This window comes from Populus alba, chromosome 15 (genome assembly GCF_005239225.2).
Source record: "Populus alba chromosome 15, ASM523922v2, whole genome shotgun sequence".
In the NCBI taxonomy this organism is placed as follows: Eukaryota; Viridiplantae; Streptophyta; class Magnoliopsida; order Malpighiales; family Salicaceae; genus Populus; species Populus alba.
Genome location: NC_133298.1, coordinates 279014 through 298743, shown reverse-complemented (window position 1 = coordinate 298743; position 19730 = coordinate 279014). Strand labels below are relative to the sequence as shown.

General features: G+C 35.2%; 2 protein-coding genes across 2 annotated transcripts; both read left to right on the top strand.

The window, feature by feature from the left end:
- The first annotated feature begins 13523 nt into the window (after positions 1–13523).
- LOC118046342 (UPF0481 protein At3g47200) lies at positions 13524–14616 on the top strand. Its single transcript, XM_035055198.1, has 2 exons — positions 13524–13859; positions 13927–14616. Exons 1-2 carry the CDS (start codon positions 13524–13526, stop codon positions 14614–14616), a joined length of 1026 nt encoding a protein of 341 aa, XP_034911089.1.
- A 3316-nt stretch (positions 14617–17932) lies between these two features.
- LOC118046343 (UPF0481 protein At3g47200) lies at positions 17933–19309 on the top strand. Its single transcript, XM_035055199.2, has one exon. It carries the CDS (start codon positions 17933–17935, stop codon positions 19307–19309), a length of 1377 nt encoding a protein of 458 aa, XP_034911090.2.
- The last annotated feature ends 421 nt before the right edge of the window (positions 19310–19730 follow it).

Here is a 19730-nt window from a genome sequence, read left to right as displayed (position 1 = left end):
TCATTTAATTTGACCTTCGAATTTGCATTTAATTTGAACTTTGATTTTTGCATTTAATTTGACCTTCGATTTTTGCCTATTTTTGCAGTCCTTTTTTATCGGCTTTCTCCATAGTGCCAACCTTTATTCTATTTTTTTATTTTTATTTTGAAAAAAAAGGGAATGACCCAAAATTGGGTTATGACATTTGTTAAAAGGAATCGCCAGATGGGATTCCAAGTTGATTAAAGGAGATCGCCAGAAGGGATCTCGTGTTTCACTATTTGGAGGTCGCCAGATGGGACCTCGTATTTCATGTTGGTTAAAAAGGAATCGCCAGATGGGATTCCAAGTTGATTAAAGGAGATCGCCATAAGGGATCTCGTATTTCGATATTCATCCAAGGAGGTCGCCGGAAGGGACTACATATTTCAGCTTAGAATAAAAGGAATCGCCAGATAGGATTCCAAGTTAAAGGAGATCGCCAGAAGGGATCTCATATTTCGATATTCATCAAAGGAGGTCGCCAGATGGGACCTCATATCTCATATTTCATATAGGAATCGCCAGATGGGATTCCAAGTTGATTAAAGGAGATCGCTAGAAGGGATCTCGTATTTCGATAGTTGTCAAAGGAGGTCGCCAGAAGGGACCTTATTTTTTTCATTTTCAGGGAATTGCCAGATGGGATTCCATTTTTTTAGGCCGAAGAGGATTGCTGTAAAGAAAGAGTTTCAGATCGATCAAGCTTCGACCAGATCAGTTTCGGGAGTTCAGTTTGGATTATCTTTATAAAACTTACTACGCAAAACCCTTGCTTCGTAAGCATTATAAAGAGGGGGCATCTGTTGTAACCCATTTTTGGGTCCCCACAAAAAAATAAAATAAATAGTCAAAGAAGGTTAGAAAAATAACAGGAGGCAAAAGCACTCAGAAAATGGTCAGAAAATTGGTCAAGGAGGTTAAAAAATAGAAAGATTGGATTTTTTACAGTATATTCTTGAAGGAAGAGAGCCCTGTTGAGAAGGAAAATTTGAATTTTGAGGAGAAAAGCCCAAGTTTGGATGTTTATGGACTTAATTGTTTTTTTAATTGATTTTATAGGGGATTTGATTGCAAGAAAAATTGATTTTTAAGTCAATTTGGGCTTTAATTGAAAGAAATTTAAGTTCTGGGGCCAAAATATATTTTTAGGAATTTTTTAGGTCAAATCAGGGGCTTAATTGCATAAATATTGAAGTTTAATGGCCAATTAGGGACTTAATTAAGAAAATCCGAAACCAGGGACCAAATTGGAAGAGGCGTGTAAATGGAGGGGCTGCCATTATTCGGTTCAGGGGCCTAATTGAAGAAATTGAAAGTTTATTAATCAATTGAGGGCTCAATTGCATAAATCAGAGGCCAAGGACTAAAGTGAAAAACGCGGCCAACAAGAGTGGCGGAGACCGAATTTGGCAGGGATACAATTGAAATGAACAAGAAATGATGGAGGGCTGATTTGAAATTTGGCTCATTTAAATGAAACGGCGCGTTTTCTCCAAAACGACGCCGTTTCATATATATATATATATATATAATAAAAAAAAAAAAAGACCGGAACTGTGTCGTTTTTGAACGACACTGTTCCTCTTTCTTCTTCCCCCCCGAATGAGCAGCAGGGGGAGAAGAGAACCTTTGTTTTCAAACCTTCCCGCCTCTCTCTCCTCGCCCCCACCGAAGCCCCACACCTTTAGACCACCGAACGATCACTGGCCGACCAGCCACTGCGTGATTTGCTCCCAAGGCGCACTAGCAAAAGGCGCACCGGCTCTTTTTTTCCCTATAAATAAAGAGTAAACCGAAGAGAGAAGGGACCCGAGGAGAGAGGGAGAAGAGAAATAACGAATGAAAGAGAGGGGAGAGCAGGAACAAACTGAAAACAAAGAAACCGAAACCGAAAACAGAGAAAAAAAAACCGAGGAGGAGAGGACCACTAAGAACTGAAAAAAAACAGGGGAAAGGGGAGGAGGAAGAAATTTCTCGCCGCCGTTAGGAACAACAGCAACACCGCCCGGAGCCGCAGTCCGCGAGCCACGCCACCGTAGCACCACCAGCGATCGCCTCCTCCACGCCAGGTACATTTTCTTCCCCCTTGTTTTTGCTTTCATTGCAGGCGTTCCCTCCTGCATGCAGAGTCGTTCTGCATGCAGGAGGCGGGGGGAAGAAAAATAATTCTTCCCCCCGCTGGGCCGTGGGTTGCTGGGCCAGCCCGATGCTGGCCCAGCCTTGCAAGTCTGGGCCGGTCCTGGCCCAGATTGTAGAAGCTTTTTATTTGGGCCGAGATCGGCCCAACCTTTTTTTTGGCTAAGCCTAGCCCATTTATTTGGGCTGGCCCAACCCCCATAATATAATATATTATATATTATAAATTATTATATATTATAATATATATGTGTATATATATAAAAAAAATAAAAAAAAAAAATTTTTAAAATTTTTTGAAAATATTGTTGATTTTCTTGCATATTTTTGTCAAAATGGCTTAATGTTGGTTTGTATTTTTATACCGTAAAGATACAAAACCACTGTTAAAATTTTTATCTCTCTTCATATCCGCTTGTCTAGTAAACCAATTCCAAAATGGATTCGGGTAGCCTTAACTTCATTAGGTCTGGTTATGATCCCAATCATACTTCCTTTATATTTTGTAATCGCTTGTTGTTGTGCTTGTTTATGGTACTGTTGCTTGAGAAATCATTGGGCAACACACTTGCTAAGAGAACAGAGTGTGTCTTTGGATTGGTCACCACCTAGAAAGGAGAAGTCAGGGACAATAGATGATGAGCCTCAGCCTGCCCATCTACCACCAACTAGAAAGGAGAAGTCAGGGACAAGAGATGATGAGCGTCTGCCTGCCCATCTCCTTGAACTTTTATATTACAAATCCATGTATCACTATTCCAAAAGCAACCATGAAAAGGCAAAGAAAGGAAGCAGGGGTCATTGCTTGTATTATTCTGCCAGGAGTCTTAAAAAGGTGGGAATCCGTTTTTGGCCGAGATGGACTGGTGCTGTCACCGATGTCAAATTCAAGTCATCAACTTTCTGGGGAACACTGAAAGTTCCTCCAATTATCATAGATGAGTCAACCAAGTCCCTGCTCTTAAACTTGGTGGCCTATGAAACATCTGCTGCTCTTGATCAACTTTGGGTCAGTTCATACATATGCTTCATGGATTCTTTGATTGACGATGCTAAAGATGTGCGGTCTAATGGCATAATTATCAATTATCTCGGAGCCGATTAGAAAGTCGCAAATCTCTTCAATGATATGGGAAGATCCATACATGATACTGCTGCTTATAATGATATCAAAATGGAAATTAATAAGCAGTGTGAGAGCACATTGAAAAGATGGGTGTATGAGTCGAAGATAACTTATTTTAGTAATCCCTGGACCTTTATTACAGTTCTTGCTGCATCTTTCGGATTGGCACTTACTGCCACTCAGACCTATTATACAAGATACCCACCGGGTAAATGATTACTGCAAATGCTTCAACTCTTCAATATTGCCGTGTACAATTTGATCTATTGGTGTTTGAGTCTATTTCCTCCGATAGATATTTGTTAGTTTTGAATTTCCTTGAGAGAAAATTAAATAAACTAGACAGAGAAACTTTTCTTGAATTTTCAATTTCAAATAAAATAGTTTTAACTTTGTAATATCTTCTTCCGCTTTTTCTTATTTTATTCAGGCATATTACAACTTCTAGTTACATTTTCTTTTATCTTTTATTTTCTATTATCAATGATCAAGTAATCCATTTATCAAAAGTGTCTTTTCCTATTAATTGGTTTTTTTCTTATATCTTTTAAGTTTTAAACATGTATCATCAATATAACTATTATTTTATTATATTCATTTTATAATTTTCTAAACACAACTATTAATATAACAACAACAAATATGGTATAACTACTGTCACTATCTTCATTATTATTGCTATAAAAAATCATTATCATAAATACTATCATTATAGCTATAATTAATGTTACTTACCATCATAACTATTATTATTATTATTATTATTATTATTATTATTATTATTATTATTATTAATACCATCATAAATATTATATTATATATATGGTAAAGCTAAAATACTTGTTCCAAAATTGCAGCTACTTCAATATTATATAATCGTATCCTATTGTTCATGTGCGTTAATTAATGAGTAGAAAAGTACTGTGAGCAATGTCCGACAGTACTGTTAACAATGATGCCCTTTCTGCTTCCTCTAAACATTATGAGTGGCAGATAGAGATAATAAATGCAGACGCAGAAGAGACCACTCATGATGACAACCAACGGAAACGGTCAGATTTCCCAAGGTTTCCACCAAAGTTTCGTAGTATTTATTGAGTTGAATCTTCTTCACGTCCATAATAAAGCCGGCAGTACATAAAACATTTGTTAAAGTTGAAGCTGTTATAGAAGCGTGTTATTTCTGTTAAAGTAACCGTTGCTTATTCTGTTTTCAGATTAGTCTGTATAAAGTATAAACAATGTAATAGACAATAGTTATAACTTAAAAAAATAAAACATTCAGTTTATAATTTTCTATTTTCATTATGATATCATAGCATTTTCTTTGAAGTTTTATTTTCATATCTTCATCAATTCTTTCTTTCTCTTTATTTTCTTGACAATGGCTGTTAATATCAACCCTACATTAGATATGGATTTTTCCAATCCTTTTTTCTTGTATCATGGTGACAATCCTAGAGCTATGATCGTCTGAAAATCTCTCAATGATGAAAATTATAATTCATGAAAAATAATAATGATAATGGCTTTATCAGCTAAGAACAAATTTAATTTTGTCAGTGGTATTTTATCTAAGCCATCTGATTTTTATGATTCTTAAGGATTGACATGGACTCTTTACAATAACATGGTTCTCTCACTTTGAACTGGCGTACAATTAATTACTAGGGATTTCTTAATAATTATTATTATATAATTTGTGCATTAGCAAATGGTAATCATCAGCCATCATAAATGAGATAATATTAGAAGAAGTTAGGTTTCAATTTTTGCAAGCTGTATGCAGTATTTTGACAAAGTTATCAATATATAATGACATTTTTTTTTCTGGCTTATTCACAGTCCTGTAATGCACCCTAACACTTTAATTTGATGTCAAAAAACACAACCTTTAATTTTGATAATTTTTGGATCAAAAGTTGTAATTGTTTTTATCATACAAATTATTTGACGTACGAAATCTCTTTTTTCATCTTGGACATGTTCATATAAATATATTTGCTAAGTTTTTCATGTTATCTAATTATAATAAATATGTATTTGACTGTTGAGAAACTCATGCTACAATTATTCACGTGTTCTGGTTTCATTCTAGCATTTTATAGTGTTTAATTTTTTAATAGTAGTTGTTTTTTAAAATAATTTTTGCTTGAAATGTATTAAGATTATAATTTTTTAAATTTTCAAATTTTATTTTTTATTATTAATATATCAAAACAATTTAAAAACATTAAAAAATATATATAAAATTTTCTTTTAGCTTTCAAGGTTACGATGGAACAATGTTAGTGCTCGGAGAAAAATCGGATACATGTCCTGGTGATCATGAAGCAACCATAGCTAGGTAGTGTGGAATTTAGAATGCAGTGCAATAGATACCGATGTTTAAAAAAAGGTGTTTTTTTTTCCAAAATAATAATAATAATAATAACACAGCCAAATATTATGCTTAGCTCAAATGGCTGGAATTTCAGCCCTAAACTCCACCCATACCTGATGTTGGTTTGTATGTCTAATCATACCTGGTATATCTTTATATATATATATATATTTTAGGTTATTATAGACGTGCTCTTTTATTTTTGTGCTAAATAATATTGGTCAGAATTTAGTTAAATCTTGCGTTTTTTTAATCAAAATTTATAGAGAAAAGTAAAAAGGGCCTTGATTGAAAAAAATATAAAAAAACCATACTTTTAAAATCTGACCCGGCAGGTCGACCCGGGATTCGGCTGACTTGGGGCTGGAACCGGGTCAGTTTTATAAAAAAATAGGGGTAGTTAAAAACTCAGTCGACCCGATTAACCTGACAAGACCTGATCAAAAACCCAGTTGCAGCATGTTGACTATTTTTTTTATTTTTTACCAAAACAACGTTGTTTTGATTTATAAAAAAATGGGTTGATCTGGTGACCCAGTCAAAACCTAGTGACCCGATCAAAATTTGTAACCTAGGCCTTGAGCCGGGTTGACCACCGAACTGAGTTTAAAAACACTGAAAAAAACAAAATGCAAGCAAGTTTCTTTGATTCCTATTCAATGCAAATAGCATTAGTAAAATAATTAAGTAAATAAGACAATTATTATATACAAAACATTAAAAAATTATATCAATTTAAAATTTAAATTATTAAATTTAAACTATTACTCATTCGCTTTATTATTAAAAAATTAATATATATTATATTAAAAAATCATCTTAATTCAAGTTTAAATTGTTAATTAAACTTTAATTAATTATTTTATATTAATATTTAATATGTACATGCAATTTTAATACTCCAAACACACCCTTGGAATTGATTTTTTTTTTGTTTTTTTTAATTTTCCGTAACAACAAATGAGTAACGAAGCATTGGCATTTTTGTTTATATTTTTACATAACAGAAAATGAGCAAGGAAGAAATAAGAAATGGTCCAACGAAATTTTTGTTTAAAAAGTTCTTAAACGGAACCTAAAGCAACAGTGCACATAGCCAATGTAGTTATTAAGGGACAAACATGATATAAAATTTATATAAAGTAATTATTGAAGCCTCACTTAATTATTTAAATTTTAGAATTAAAATAATTCTTTTTACATGATATAATAATCGGTCATGAGTTTATATTTTATCTCCATTCTTCTAAATAAATAAGTAAATAAAGAAAATTAGCATAAGGTGGTTCTCATATGTTAATTTTAAGTTTAAAATTTTTTTATTAAAAAACTTGTGTTAGAATTCATATAAAATCACAGCTGAAGCTCTTAAAATATTTATGGATATGATTGGGTGCCTTGATTATTTCCCAACACCATATGTGGGTTACGTTAATTTGCTATACTGCTATATTTATATATTTTTGCTATACTGCTATGTAGGCTTTAATGGTGAAATTGTTTTTATAGAATTTGGAAAGTAACTATTAATGCCTATGTCACGAGTAGTAAGATACATTCAAGGAAGATAGTGAAAGCGAATTAAAAAAAAAAGCATTTTTAATGAAGAAAGTATTGATAATTACTTAAAAGAATAATATATAATTTCTTCTTATTCGTGAAACTTATTATATGGCAAAAAGAAATGAGTCTTTAAACTCTTCAAATGACTGTAAGTGAGTTTTTTGTTAAATAATATTTATGTTGTCTTATTTATTAAGGGTAGAATAGTACTTTCAGTTTAACCTATATATACTTTATTTGTAATTAGGTTAAGACTATGCATTCAATAATATACAGTTTATTCAGAATTCTAGCCTCCTTTTTTTGTGTTTGATCTCAATTAGTTTAACATGGTATCAGAGCTGGTTTTATGGAACGAAGCTTAATCCCAAATACAGCTTCGCGGATCCAACTCTGCGGTGAAGTGATATTTTGTCTTCCGCTTCTGCAAAATTAGGTATTTCGACAGTTTCTGCAATTATTTTGGTATTTCGTCTTCCCTTCAGCTTGTGTTTTGGGAGTAATCGTATAATTTCGAGAAGATATTTGTTTAGTTTCTGCAATTGAGTATTTTGTCTTCCGCTGCTTTTGTATTCTGGTTATCTGTGATTGTTGATTATGGCTACTGAAAGAGATGATTCGCTTCAGTCTGTGAGTGTGAGGTTGGATGGGAAGAACTATTCATATTGGAGTTATGTAATGAGAAATTTCCTTAAGGGTAAGAAGATGTGGAGGTATGTTAGTGGAACTTATGTGATACCTAAGAATATTGAGGAGGGGGATGCTGGATTGATAGATATATGGGAAGCAAATAATGCAAAGATCATTACTTGGATCAACAATTCTGTTGAGCATTCAATAGGTACGCAGTTGGCGAAATATGAGACAGCAAAAGAGGTTTGGGATCATCTGCAAAGGTTATTCACACAATCAAATTTTGCAAAACAGTATCAATTAGAGAATGACATACGAGCTCTTCATCAGAAGAATATGAGTATTCAAGAGTTTTATTCTGCTATGACAGATCTTTGGGATCAATTGGCTCTTACAGAATCGACATAATTAAAGGCATGTGGTGCCTATATTGAGCGTAGAGAGCAGCAAAGATTGGTACAGTTTTTAACAGCACTTCGCAGTGATTTCGAAGGACTTAGAGGTTCAATTCTGCATCGTTCTCCACTGCCTTCTGTTGACTCTATTGTCAGTGAGTTATTGGCTGAAGAAATACATTTTCAGTCTTATTCTGAAAAAGGAATTCTTTCTGCTTCAAATCCTTCTGTACTAGCAGTACCTTCTAGGTCATTCTCTAATCATCAGAATAAGTCTCACACAAGGGTTGGCTTTGATGAGTGCAGCTTCTGTAAGCAGAAAGGTCATTGGAAGGCTCAGTGTCCTAAGTTGAGACATCAGAATCAAGCTTAGAAGCCTGGAAATCAGTCACAATCTAATGCTCATAGACCACCTCAGGGTTATAAACCACAACACAACAATACTGCAGCAGTAGCTTCCTCGAGTTCTATTACCGATCCTAATATTTTGGCTGAGCAATTTCAGAAGTTTCTCTCCTTGCAGCCACAAGCAATGTCCGCTTCTTCTTCCATAGGTCAGTTGCCTCATAGTTCCTCAGGTATGTCACATTCTGAATAGGTCTTGGATTCTGGTGCTTCTCATCATATGTCTCCAGATTCCTCATCTTTTACCTCTGTATCCCCTTTATCCTCCATTCCTGTTATGACTGCTGATGGCACTCAAATGCCTTTAGCAGATGTTGGTTCTGTTGTCACACCTCACATGTCTCTCCCTAATGTTTATCTTATTCCACAACTCAAATTGAATCTTGCGTCTGTTGGTCAAATATGTGATTCTGGTGATTATTTAGTCATGTTTTCTGGTTCCTTTTGTTGTATACAGGATCTGCAGTCTCAGAAGCTGATTGGGACAGGCCGTAGGGAGAATGGACTATATATTTTGGATGAGTTAAAAGTGCCAGTTGTTGCTGCTGCTACCGCTGCTGCTACTACAGTTGATTTGTCTTCCTTTCGTTTGAGTATTTCATCTTCTAGTTTTTATTTATGGCATTCCCGTCTAGGTCATGTTTCGTCTTCTCGTTTGAGATTTTTGGCATCCACAGGAGCTTTAGGAAATTTGAAAACTTGTGACATTTCTGATTGTAGTGGATGTAAATTGGCAAAATTTTCCGCCTTACCTTTTAATCGAAGTATTTCTGTTTCTTCTTCACCATTTGATTTGATTCATTCTGATGTATGGGGACCTTCTCCTATTGCCACAAAAGGACGGTCTTGATATTATGTCTCTTTTATTGATGATCATACTCGTTATTGTTGGGTTTATTTAATGAAACATCGTTCTGAATTCTTTGAGATATATGCAGCTTTTCGAGCTCTTATCAAAACTCAATATTCTACTGTGATCAAATGTTTTAGGTGTGATTTAGGTGGGGAATACACTTCTAATAAATTTTGCCAATTGCTTGCCCTAGATGGAACCATCCACCAAACTTCATGTACAGATACTCCTGAGCAAAATGGTGCTGCTGAAAGAAAACATAGGCACATTGTCGAAACTGCTCGTTCTCTCTTGTTGTCTGCTTTTGTTCCTAGTGAGTTTTGGGGAGAAGCTGTTCTTACTACTGTAAGCTTGATTAATACAATTTCATCTTCTCATAGTTCGGGTCTATCTCCTTTTGAAAAGTTATATGGGTATGTCCCTGATTATTCCTCATTTAGAGTCTTTGGTTGTACTTGTTTCGTTCTTCGTCCTCATGTAGAACACAGTAAGCTATCCTCTTGATCCGCTATTTGTGTCTTTTTGGGCTATGGTGAAGGTAAAAAGGGTTATCGTTGTTTTGATCCAATAACTCAGAAACTTTATGTGTCTCGTCATGTTGTCTTCCTTGAGCATATACCTTTCTTTTCTATTCCATCCACTACTCATAACCTGACTAAATCTGATCTTATTAGTATAGATCCATTTTCTGAGGATTCTGGTAATGATAGCTCTCCCCATGTTCGATCAATTTGTACTCATAACTCTGCAGGTACTGGTACTTTACTCTCTGGCACACCTGAAGCTCCATTCTCATCTACAGGCCCTCAAACTTCATCTGAGATTGTGGATCCACCTCCACGTCAGTCCATCCGTATTTGTAAGTCCACAAAACTACCAGATTTTGCTTATTCTTGTTATTCTTCATCATTTACTTCCTTTTTAGCCTCTATTCATTGTCTTGTTGAACCCTCTTCCTATAAAGAGGCAATTCTTGATCCGCTTTGGCAGCAAGCTATGGATGAGGAACTTTCTGCATTGCATAAGACAAATACTTGGGATCTGGTTCCTCTACCTCCTGGTAAGAGTGTTGTTGGTTGTCGTTGGGTGTATAAGATCAAGACTAATTCTGATGGGTCTATTGAGCGATATAAAGCTAGGTTGGTTGCCAAAGGATACTCTCAACAGTATGGTATGGACTATGAGGAGACATTTGCTCCGGTTGCAAAAATGACTACTATTCGTACTCTTATTGCCGTAGCTTCGATTTGTCAATGGCATATTTCTCAACTTGATGTTAAAAATGCCTTCTTGAATGGAGATCTTCAAGAAGAAGTTTATATGGCACCCCCTCCTGGTATTTCACATGACTCTGGATATGTTTGCAAGCTTAAGAAAGCATTATATGGTCTCAAACAAGCACCCCGTGCTTGGTTTGAGAAATTCTCTATTGTGATCTCATCACTTGGCTTTGTTTCTAGCAGTCATGATTCTGCTCTTTTTATTAAGTGCACTGATGCAGGTCATATCATTCTGTCTTTATATGTTGATGACATGATTATTACTGGTGATGACATTGATGGTATTTTAGTTTTGAAGACAGAGTTGGCTAGACGATTTGAGATGAAGGATTTGGGTTATCTTCGATATTTCCTGGGTATTGAGGTAGCATACTCACCTAGAGGTTATCTTCTTTCTCAGTCGAAATATGTTGCAGATATTCTTGAGCGGGCTAGACTTACTGATAACAAGACTGTGGATACTCCTATTGAGGTTAACGCAAGGTACTCTTCTTCTGATGGTTTACCTTTGATAGATCCTACTTTATACCGCACTATTGTTGGGAGTTTGGTATATCTCACCATTACTCGTCCAGATATTGCATATGTTGTTCATGTTGTTAGTCAGTTTGTTGCTTCTCCTACTACTGTTCATTGGGCAGCTGTTCTTCGTATTTTGCGATATCTTCGGGGTACAGTTTTTCAAAGTCTTTTACTTTCATTCACCTCTTCCTTAGAGTTGCGTGCATACTCTGATGCTGATCATGGTAGTGATCCCACAGATCGCAAGTCTGTTACTGAGTTTTGTATCTTTCTAGGTGATTCTCTTATTTCTTGGAAGAGCAAGAAACAATCTATTGTTTCTCTATCATCCACCGAAGCAGAATATCGTGCCATGGCATCTACTACCAAAGAGATTATTTGGTTACGTTGGTTACTTGCTGATATGGGAGTTTCCTTTTCCCATCCTACTCCTATGTATTGTGACAACCAGAGTTCTATTCAGATTGCTCACAACTCGGTTTTTCATGAGAGGACTAAACACATTGAAATCGATTGTCATCTTACTCGTCATCATCTCAAGCATGGAACCATTACTTTGCCTTTTGTTCCTTCTTCATTGCAGATTACAGATTTCTTTACCAAGGCGCATTCCATATCTCGTTTTCGTTTTCTAGTTGGCAAACTCTCGATGCTTGTAGCTGCCGCATCGTGAGTTTGAGGGGAGATGTTAAATAATATTTATGTTGTCTTATTTATTAAGGGTAGAATAGTACTTTCAGTTTAACCTATATATACTTTATTTGTAATTAGATTAAGACTATGCATTTATAATATACAGTTTATTCAGAATTCTAGCCTTCTTTTTTTTGTGTTTGATCTCAATTAGTTTAATATTTTTGATGCGGGTTAGAGTTGATAGTAGGAAGTCGGCAAAGAACAGGAGAGACGTTTGCCAACGGTAAAACCAACGGCAGCTTTGTAATTATGTTTTTGTATGTTAGAGGTCGACAGTACATGCATTTATCTTTCAAAACGACCATTGATTATCGTATCCTATTGTTCACGTGCGTTAATTAATGAGTAGAAAAGTACTGTCAGCAATGTCCGACAGTACTGTTAACAATGATACCCGTTCTGCTTCCTCTAAACATTATGAGTGGCAGATAGAGATAATAATGCAGACGCGGAAGAGACCACTCATGATGACAACCAACGGAAACGGTCAGATTTCCCAAGGGTTCCACCAACGTTTCGTAGTATTTATTGAGTTGAATCTTCTTCACGTCCACAATAAAGCCAGCAATACATAAAACATTTGTTGAAGTTAAAGCTGTCATAGAAACGTGTTATTTCTGTTAAAGTTAATGCTATCCAATTTTTAATTCATGTTTTTGATAAATTTATAAAAAAAATTAAAAATAGTAAAAAAAAGATGAAAACCTAAAAAGATACATTTTTTATATATTTTCATCGTTTCTGGCACTTTCAAAACCATCTTACAAAAATTTAAATTTTAAAAAGAAATTCCAAGCATAATATTGAAATATAAAATTTTACAATTCATATAGTCTTAAAATTGTTTAGTGCTCAAAACTAGATGCATATATATAACAATTCTACGCCAGTCTTTTATATTATTCTTCAATAATCTATAATACATAGCAAAGTCAGTCTTTTAAGCTTGTCCTTAAATTCTACCCCAGTCTCTCGACAAAGAATTTATTTCCAAGCTTTTTTCTTTAAAAAAGAAACTCTGTCCAAGCTTATTACGCACAAAAAGAAAACAAATGAAAACACAGGTTGCAGCCAGGTAGGGCTCGACTTCTATTCTTTTATCATCGCTAAATACTGGAGAAACAAAAGTTTGTTCTATATATGCTCTTTAATTTTCTTGCACTTTGAGCATGGAACAACCTACCACTTTAATTTGATGTCAAGAAACTTAAGCGTTAAGTTTGATGTTACCCTGCAAATTTTATTGCTGAAGCTGTCTACAGTTGAGGAACACGTATTGGACAAGAGCAAAAACTGTGAAAGCATCAAAGCTCAACTTCCAAGTAAGGTAAGATTCTAGTTCCTAACTTGGTATTTAATAGATCCATAGTGGCCTGTTCTTGATAAGCATTGGAAGTGCAGAAAAATTCTTTTGCTCACAATATCCTTTGTTCAGTAAATATCTGTACTTCTAATGGAAGAAACACGCATTTTAGTCCCAGAAAATAATAATTGGTTGGGATCCATAATGAGCGTTGAGCGGACAGACACCATGAGCCAGCAGCAAGGGCCTCGAATTATTCCAAGGGTTCCACAGATATTTAGTGGGATTGACTCGAAGAAGAAATGTTACGAACCCATGGTGGTCTCCATAGGTCCTTACTACCACGGGAAGCTTGATGGGCTCAAAGAGATGGAGAGGTCTAAACGAAGTATGGTGCGCGGATTTGTGCAACAGAGCGGAAAACAAATTGAAGAGGTGTACAAAACCGTGGTGGATGTGGCTGAAGAGGCGAGAAGATGCTATGCTGAGGATGAATCATTTAAACTCGTTGACATGACCGCATTCACCACGATGATCGATGTTTCTTGATGGTTGCTTTGTCATCCAATTCATGCACTGTCTACTTCGTGACCATGAAAATCTGAAGATGTCTAGTCACCTTGCAGCTTTAGTTGCACGAGACATGCTCTTACTAGAGAACCAACTCCCTTTTCTAGTCCTCAGGCCTTTGATGAATTTGAGATTCGAAGGTGAATACGGGATGGAATTGATCAAAGATTTCATTAAGCACATTCGAGCAATGCCCCGTCAACAGAAGAGTATATCAAAGTTCTTCCGCAAAATTATTATGCGAGGAGCATTGAACTTAACTGCTCCAATAGGCCTAGCAATGGAAGAGTACTATGGTGCCAGCCATCTCCTTGAACTCTTTCATATGCATTTTGCTGACAAGAAGGCTCCAGTTGATAGTTCAATGACAAGCTTGTATCGTTATCATCCTACGAAGGAGCTTACCACGGTGGGAATCCATTTCAAGCCTAGCAAAACCAGCCACTTCACTGATGTACAGTTCAAACGAACATGGCTAGCTGGGAGACTCCAAATTCCTCCACTAACCATAGACGACTCGACCAGGTCCATACTCTTAAACTTGGTGGCCTACGAAGCATGCCTCGGTGACAATAACAAACTTTGGGTCACTTCTTACGTATGCTTCATGGATTCATTAATTGATCACCCTGAAGATGTGAGAGTGTTGCGCTCAGAGGGTATACTCCTCGTTACCCTCGGAAGTGAAGAAGAAGTCGCGAAACTCTTCAATGAGGTAGCCAAATAGATAGTGCCCAATCCTCGTGCTTTCAAAAAAGTTAAAAAGAATATCGAATCACATTTTAGGAGCACCATCAAGCGATGGGTAGCTGAGCATCTGGATACCTATTTTAGCTGTCCTTGGAGCTTTATTACACTTGCTGCTGCAAGTCTTACCATTGCATTAACTGCCATGCAAATCTATTTCACTCTATTCCCTCTCAATAATAATGGTAATTGTGGCAAGTATTAATTGCCAAATAATCTTTCTTCTCCACTGTCCTAGCAACAACCCTTTCTTCTCCACCGGCCTAGCTAAGAGTAGGAGCATGGAATCTAAAATTAAGGGTTCAACAATGGCTGCCATCTTTGAAATCTAGAGTTGTAGTTGTATTTGCATTTAATAAGTTTACATTGTCAAGTCCTTCCATAAATAGTCTATGCATCAGAGTGATCGAAGTGTGTGGGAGTAAGAAGAAGAATAAGGGAGTAAGAGTGTTTGAGAGCTTTCTCCTTTCCTTGTTTGTGTTTTAAATTATTGAGTAATATAAACCTGTTTTTTCAGATTATAAATCCTTTTTTGTGTTTGTTTGTAAACCACCATAAGTGGTTTCATACCCCCACTCCCGCCAACAGTGGTATCAGAAGTTATCCTTCAGTACATGGGCCCGGTTATACTGTGATCTTTAAGTATTCTTTTATTTTTGGCCTCATAGTAAGTGCCCTGAAGTATGTGAAAGTATTTATAGCGGAACCACTTTATGGTGTTTGCAGATTGCCAGACAAGTACCCCCATACCCTTAACTGTTGCATGCTTTTATGCGTGTATTTCCCCAATAAGAAGCTGGAGTTCTTGGCTAGATATTTTTGCACTATAATTTGTTTGGTAAGGTCAGGTATTATGGAATACATATACATATAGAACTACTGTAGTGTTAGCTTAAGTAAGGAGCTAATTATTCTATACAAAAAAACTTATTATTCTATCGCTTTTAAGTTTTGAATTTGTGATGATGTATTTATTGGGCTTTTCTAACAGTGAATTTGTTAAATTTAACATGAGTTTAAAAAGTTATTGAATTAGAAAAACAAATTAAATTTAATGCTGCATGCCAAAGTGTCTATTTATTGTCCGAGGGATCCCCTGTTTTGTTTGGGATTGCTGAAATTCAATTTGTTATTCGAAAAGGAAAACAGGCATCTGTTTGTTTTAAAATTAGAGCATGTTGACTTCGTACTTAGAGCAGAGATGATTAGTGCATGCCATTCTAAAAGAGTTCACTGTTGAATCATCCATCCGCTTGATCAGAAAATCAGTAGTGTCAGATATTGATTGAACGAAAATGTACTCATTTCATATTTGATTGAACATAATATACTACTTTTTTTTTCTTTTATTTCACATGTTACCTGATCATTTAGCTGCCCTTCACAAAATCAGACAAAAGGACTAAAATAAGGAGTAAAAATTATTCAAGCTTTCTTTGGAGGTATTTTTTGTATTTTCAGTAGGTTTTTTTTTATTATTATTATATTAGATTGGTTGAGAGACAAATTAATTTTTTATAATAATTAAAATATATTAAAAAATAATTTTTAGACTTATGATAGAAACCTCGACACTTTAGTGACACGTGTGTTATCATTACTCAATTAAGATTTTTTTTTTTTTTATAATGTCATCCTTTTTCTCCCCGGTAATGTGTATTGGGTTTTGATAGATGAATTATCGTAAAAGCTATTTTTTTTTCCTTTTCACTCTCCTCCTTCAGGATTTAATAGTCGTGCTTGACATTTAAAATTCTAGAGCAATTCTATTAGTTGAGTATATTTAAGTATCAATCCTTGTTTTTTTATTTATTAATTTTTATAATTTAACTTTTTATAAGTTCTTTTTTTTTACTTTGCATCATTTTATTTAGATCTTTTTTTTTAAATGGTCTTGATTCTTTATTTTATTTTCATTTTTTTTCTTGTGTCTTTTGTAAATTTTCAATTATTTGAAATTTTATCTTTTAATAAATTTTTTATAAATTTTATAATTTTTTTATATTTAATTTTCATTCTCTTGGTGGTTTCTTATTTAATTCTTTTGTCAAATTGATTTTTTTTTTTCAATTTAGCCCTTGCAATAAAAAAAATAACCCATCCTCTTTTTTTTTTTCTTTAAATCTAGTTTTTATCCTTTTAATTGCTATTTAATATTTTGAATATTTTTTTAATTTTATCATTTGATATTTAATTTATTGAGATTTAGATTTCAAGATTTTTCAAGGTTTAGTGCTTGTAATCAAATAACCTGGATCACAAGTTCACATTGTTTTTCTTTTACTTAATTTTTTTTTTATCTCATTACACATTATGTTTGTTTTTTTTTTAGAAGAAATGTCATGGATTTCTTCATTTTTTTTTATAATGTTATCTTAATCTCATTACCTGACTCATAAGTTTGATAGGATAATCCAAGTGATTTTGCACCTTTCTTTTAGTTTTTAATTATTATTTTTTCTTTCACGTCCTTTTGTGTGGTTAATTTCCTTTTGTTTTATTTTTTAATATTTAATTTGTTAGATATCAACTTTCATGATTTTTGTATATTTAGTGTTTCGGATGAAAAGGCACGAGACATGAGTTTTATGTATTAACAAGGGTTTTGATATTTTTTTTATTATTTAATATTGATTCTTTTTTTAAAATGCGCTTGTTGAATATAATTTTTTTCTCATCTTTTTCTTTCATTCGACCTGCGGCGGCAGAGAGCAGGTCATGTTATAAAATGGGTAAAGTTACCGTAAAGCAAGCTTGTAATATCTTCATTTTTAGTAATCCAGCTGGAAGTGACAGTAAAATCGAGGGACTAAAAGAATGGGGAACCTTTCACCTTTTTGCTTTGGTAGTCAAAATCATCTGCGTAATATGGGTCACAATCATCTACTTTTTTTATGATTATTATCTTTTCCTGTATTGTTTTCACTCTATTTGTTTCTAAAGTGAACAAATTAAGCTCCGTTGTTATTTTCAGTCAACGATTACTATTATGAGACAAATCTGTCTCAAGTATATCACTTTCACCTCATGACGTTCTAGCTCTTGAATTAATTGTCATTTTAACAGAATCATTTATATCCCTATCTCAAGCTTCATCTCACTGATATTTCTTCAAAACATGATCTCATCCTTTAGTTAAACTAAAGTAATCAAAATCCCCCATTTCCAAGCAAGGTACGATTCTTCTTCCCATCTAAATTTGTTCAGTACTATCAATGGATACATGATAAAGTTACGCTGAGTGAAGCGGTAAAAAGGCCCTTCTTTTGTCGAGAATTCTGTAGCCTGTGCTAATAATGGCTGAAGAACTAAAAATTTCAATCCCACAGGAGGCGAACTCGCATTTCTCAGGTGGACCTCGTGAGTGGCTGGCATCCATCATCACTGAAGGGCAGATCAAGACTGGTAACAGCCAAATGCAAGCGCCACAGATTCCGAAGGTCCCATTTTTGCTTCGACAGATTCAATCAAACCAGAAATGCTATGACCCCTTTCTGGTCTCCATTGGTCCTTATCACCACGGAAAGCCTGAACTCAGGGATATGGAGAAGCTCAAGGTTATATTTACGTGCAAGTTCGTTGATGATAGTGGAATATGCATTGAAGATTTTTACTGCAAGGTGGCGGAGGTGGCAATCGACGCTAGAAGATGCTATGCTGAGGATTCGACAGATGAGTTTGATGATGAGAAATTCACTCAGATAATGTTTCTTGATGGTTGTTTCATTCTACAATTTATTTTCTGCCTCTTGCGCAGGCCTGAAGATCTGAAGATGCCTGGTCATCAGGTAGTTCTGGTTAAAAGGGACCTGTTACTGCTAGAGAACCAACTCCCTTTCCAAGTCATCTGGTCATTGATGAATTTGAGGTTCGGAAAAGGGGAAGAAGGAGAAGGTAATAAATTGATCAACGATTTCATCAGGCACGTTCGTGCACTTCCTCCTCCACAAGAGTCATTCAAGGAGATGATAAAGAAGTTTGCTGGCAAATGTATTTGGAAACAACCTCAAAAAACGCGGGGAAATAAAGAAACAGAAGATCATCAGCCTGTCCATCTCCTTGGACTTCTACATACCGATCACATCAACAAAGAAGGCTGCATCCATTGTTCTACAAGCAGTGACTGGTACTCTTACCGGTCCGCCAAGGACCTTCGCACAGTGGGGATTCGCTTCAGGCCAAACTGGAGTCACGCTTACTTAGATGTGCAGTTCAAATCATCAGTCCGTGGTAGCAAACTAATACTTCCGCCAATAACCATAGAAGAGTCATTCAAGTCCGTGCTCTTAAACTTGATAGCGTTTGAAACATGCTGTGATGCATCTGGTGAACTTTGGGTCACTTCTTACGCATGCTTCCTGGATTCGTTGATTCAAGATGTCGAAGATGTGAAGGTGCTGCAATCAGAGGGTGTTCTCAATATATTTGTTCGTGAGCAGGAGGTCGCTGATCTCTTCAATCAGATGTCTAGAAACCTGGTGCCCAACCCTTACGCATACAGTGATGTGAAAAGGCGAATTGAACTGGACCGCAAGAGCATAATCAAGAAATGGGTAGCTGAGTGGATGCATACCTATTTTAGCAGTCCTTGGAGCTTTATTGCACTTGTTGCAGCAACATTTACCATTATATTAACTGTCATTCAGAGCTATTTCGCTATGTTCCCTCAATAAGAATGGTAATTGTGGCTAAGTGTTAATCTCCATCAAGTAATTCAAGCACTCGACTTCCTCTGTGTGTATCTTTCTCATGACAGTCTGAATTGTTAGTTTGACGTTGTGTATCTTTGTTCTTCATTTCATTTCATCTCTTTGTAAAATGAACTCCCTTTTCTCAAGGAGCAGTAGTATTGATTATACAAGCTGCAATGTTGGTTGTAAGATGATATTCTGGCATCTTTCATTGGAATGTTCGTCATGCACGTTCTTCATGTATGATCGATCATAAATCATAACAGCTACAAGAAGCCATCACTAGTTTTTCGGAGGACCAAGTTTTTTTTTTGGATAAATTAGGATTAGATGACTTGTTTTTCTATCTTTTGTGTGTTTATAAATTTGGATAATTTAGCCCACTCATTCAACCTTAAGGAAA

What these genes read in the sequence shown, in the direction of transcription:
- LOC118046342 (XM_035055198.1), top strand. Translation starts at nt 13,524, where the DNA reads ATGAGCGTTGAGCGGACAGACACCATGAGCCAGCAGCAAGGGCCTCGA. An exon ending in CATTCACCACGATGATCGAT is followed by an intron (nt 13,860 to 13,926) that starts GTTTCTTGATGG and finishes GAAAATCTGAAG; the next exon opens with ATGTCTAGTCACCTTGCAGC.
- LOC118046343 (XM_035055199.2), top strand. Translation starts at nt 17,933, where the DNA reads ATGGCTGAAGAACTAAAAATTTCAATCCCACAGGAGGCGAACTCGCAT.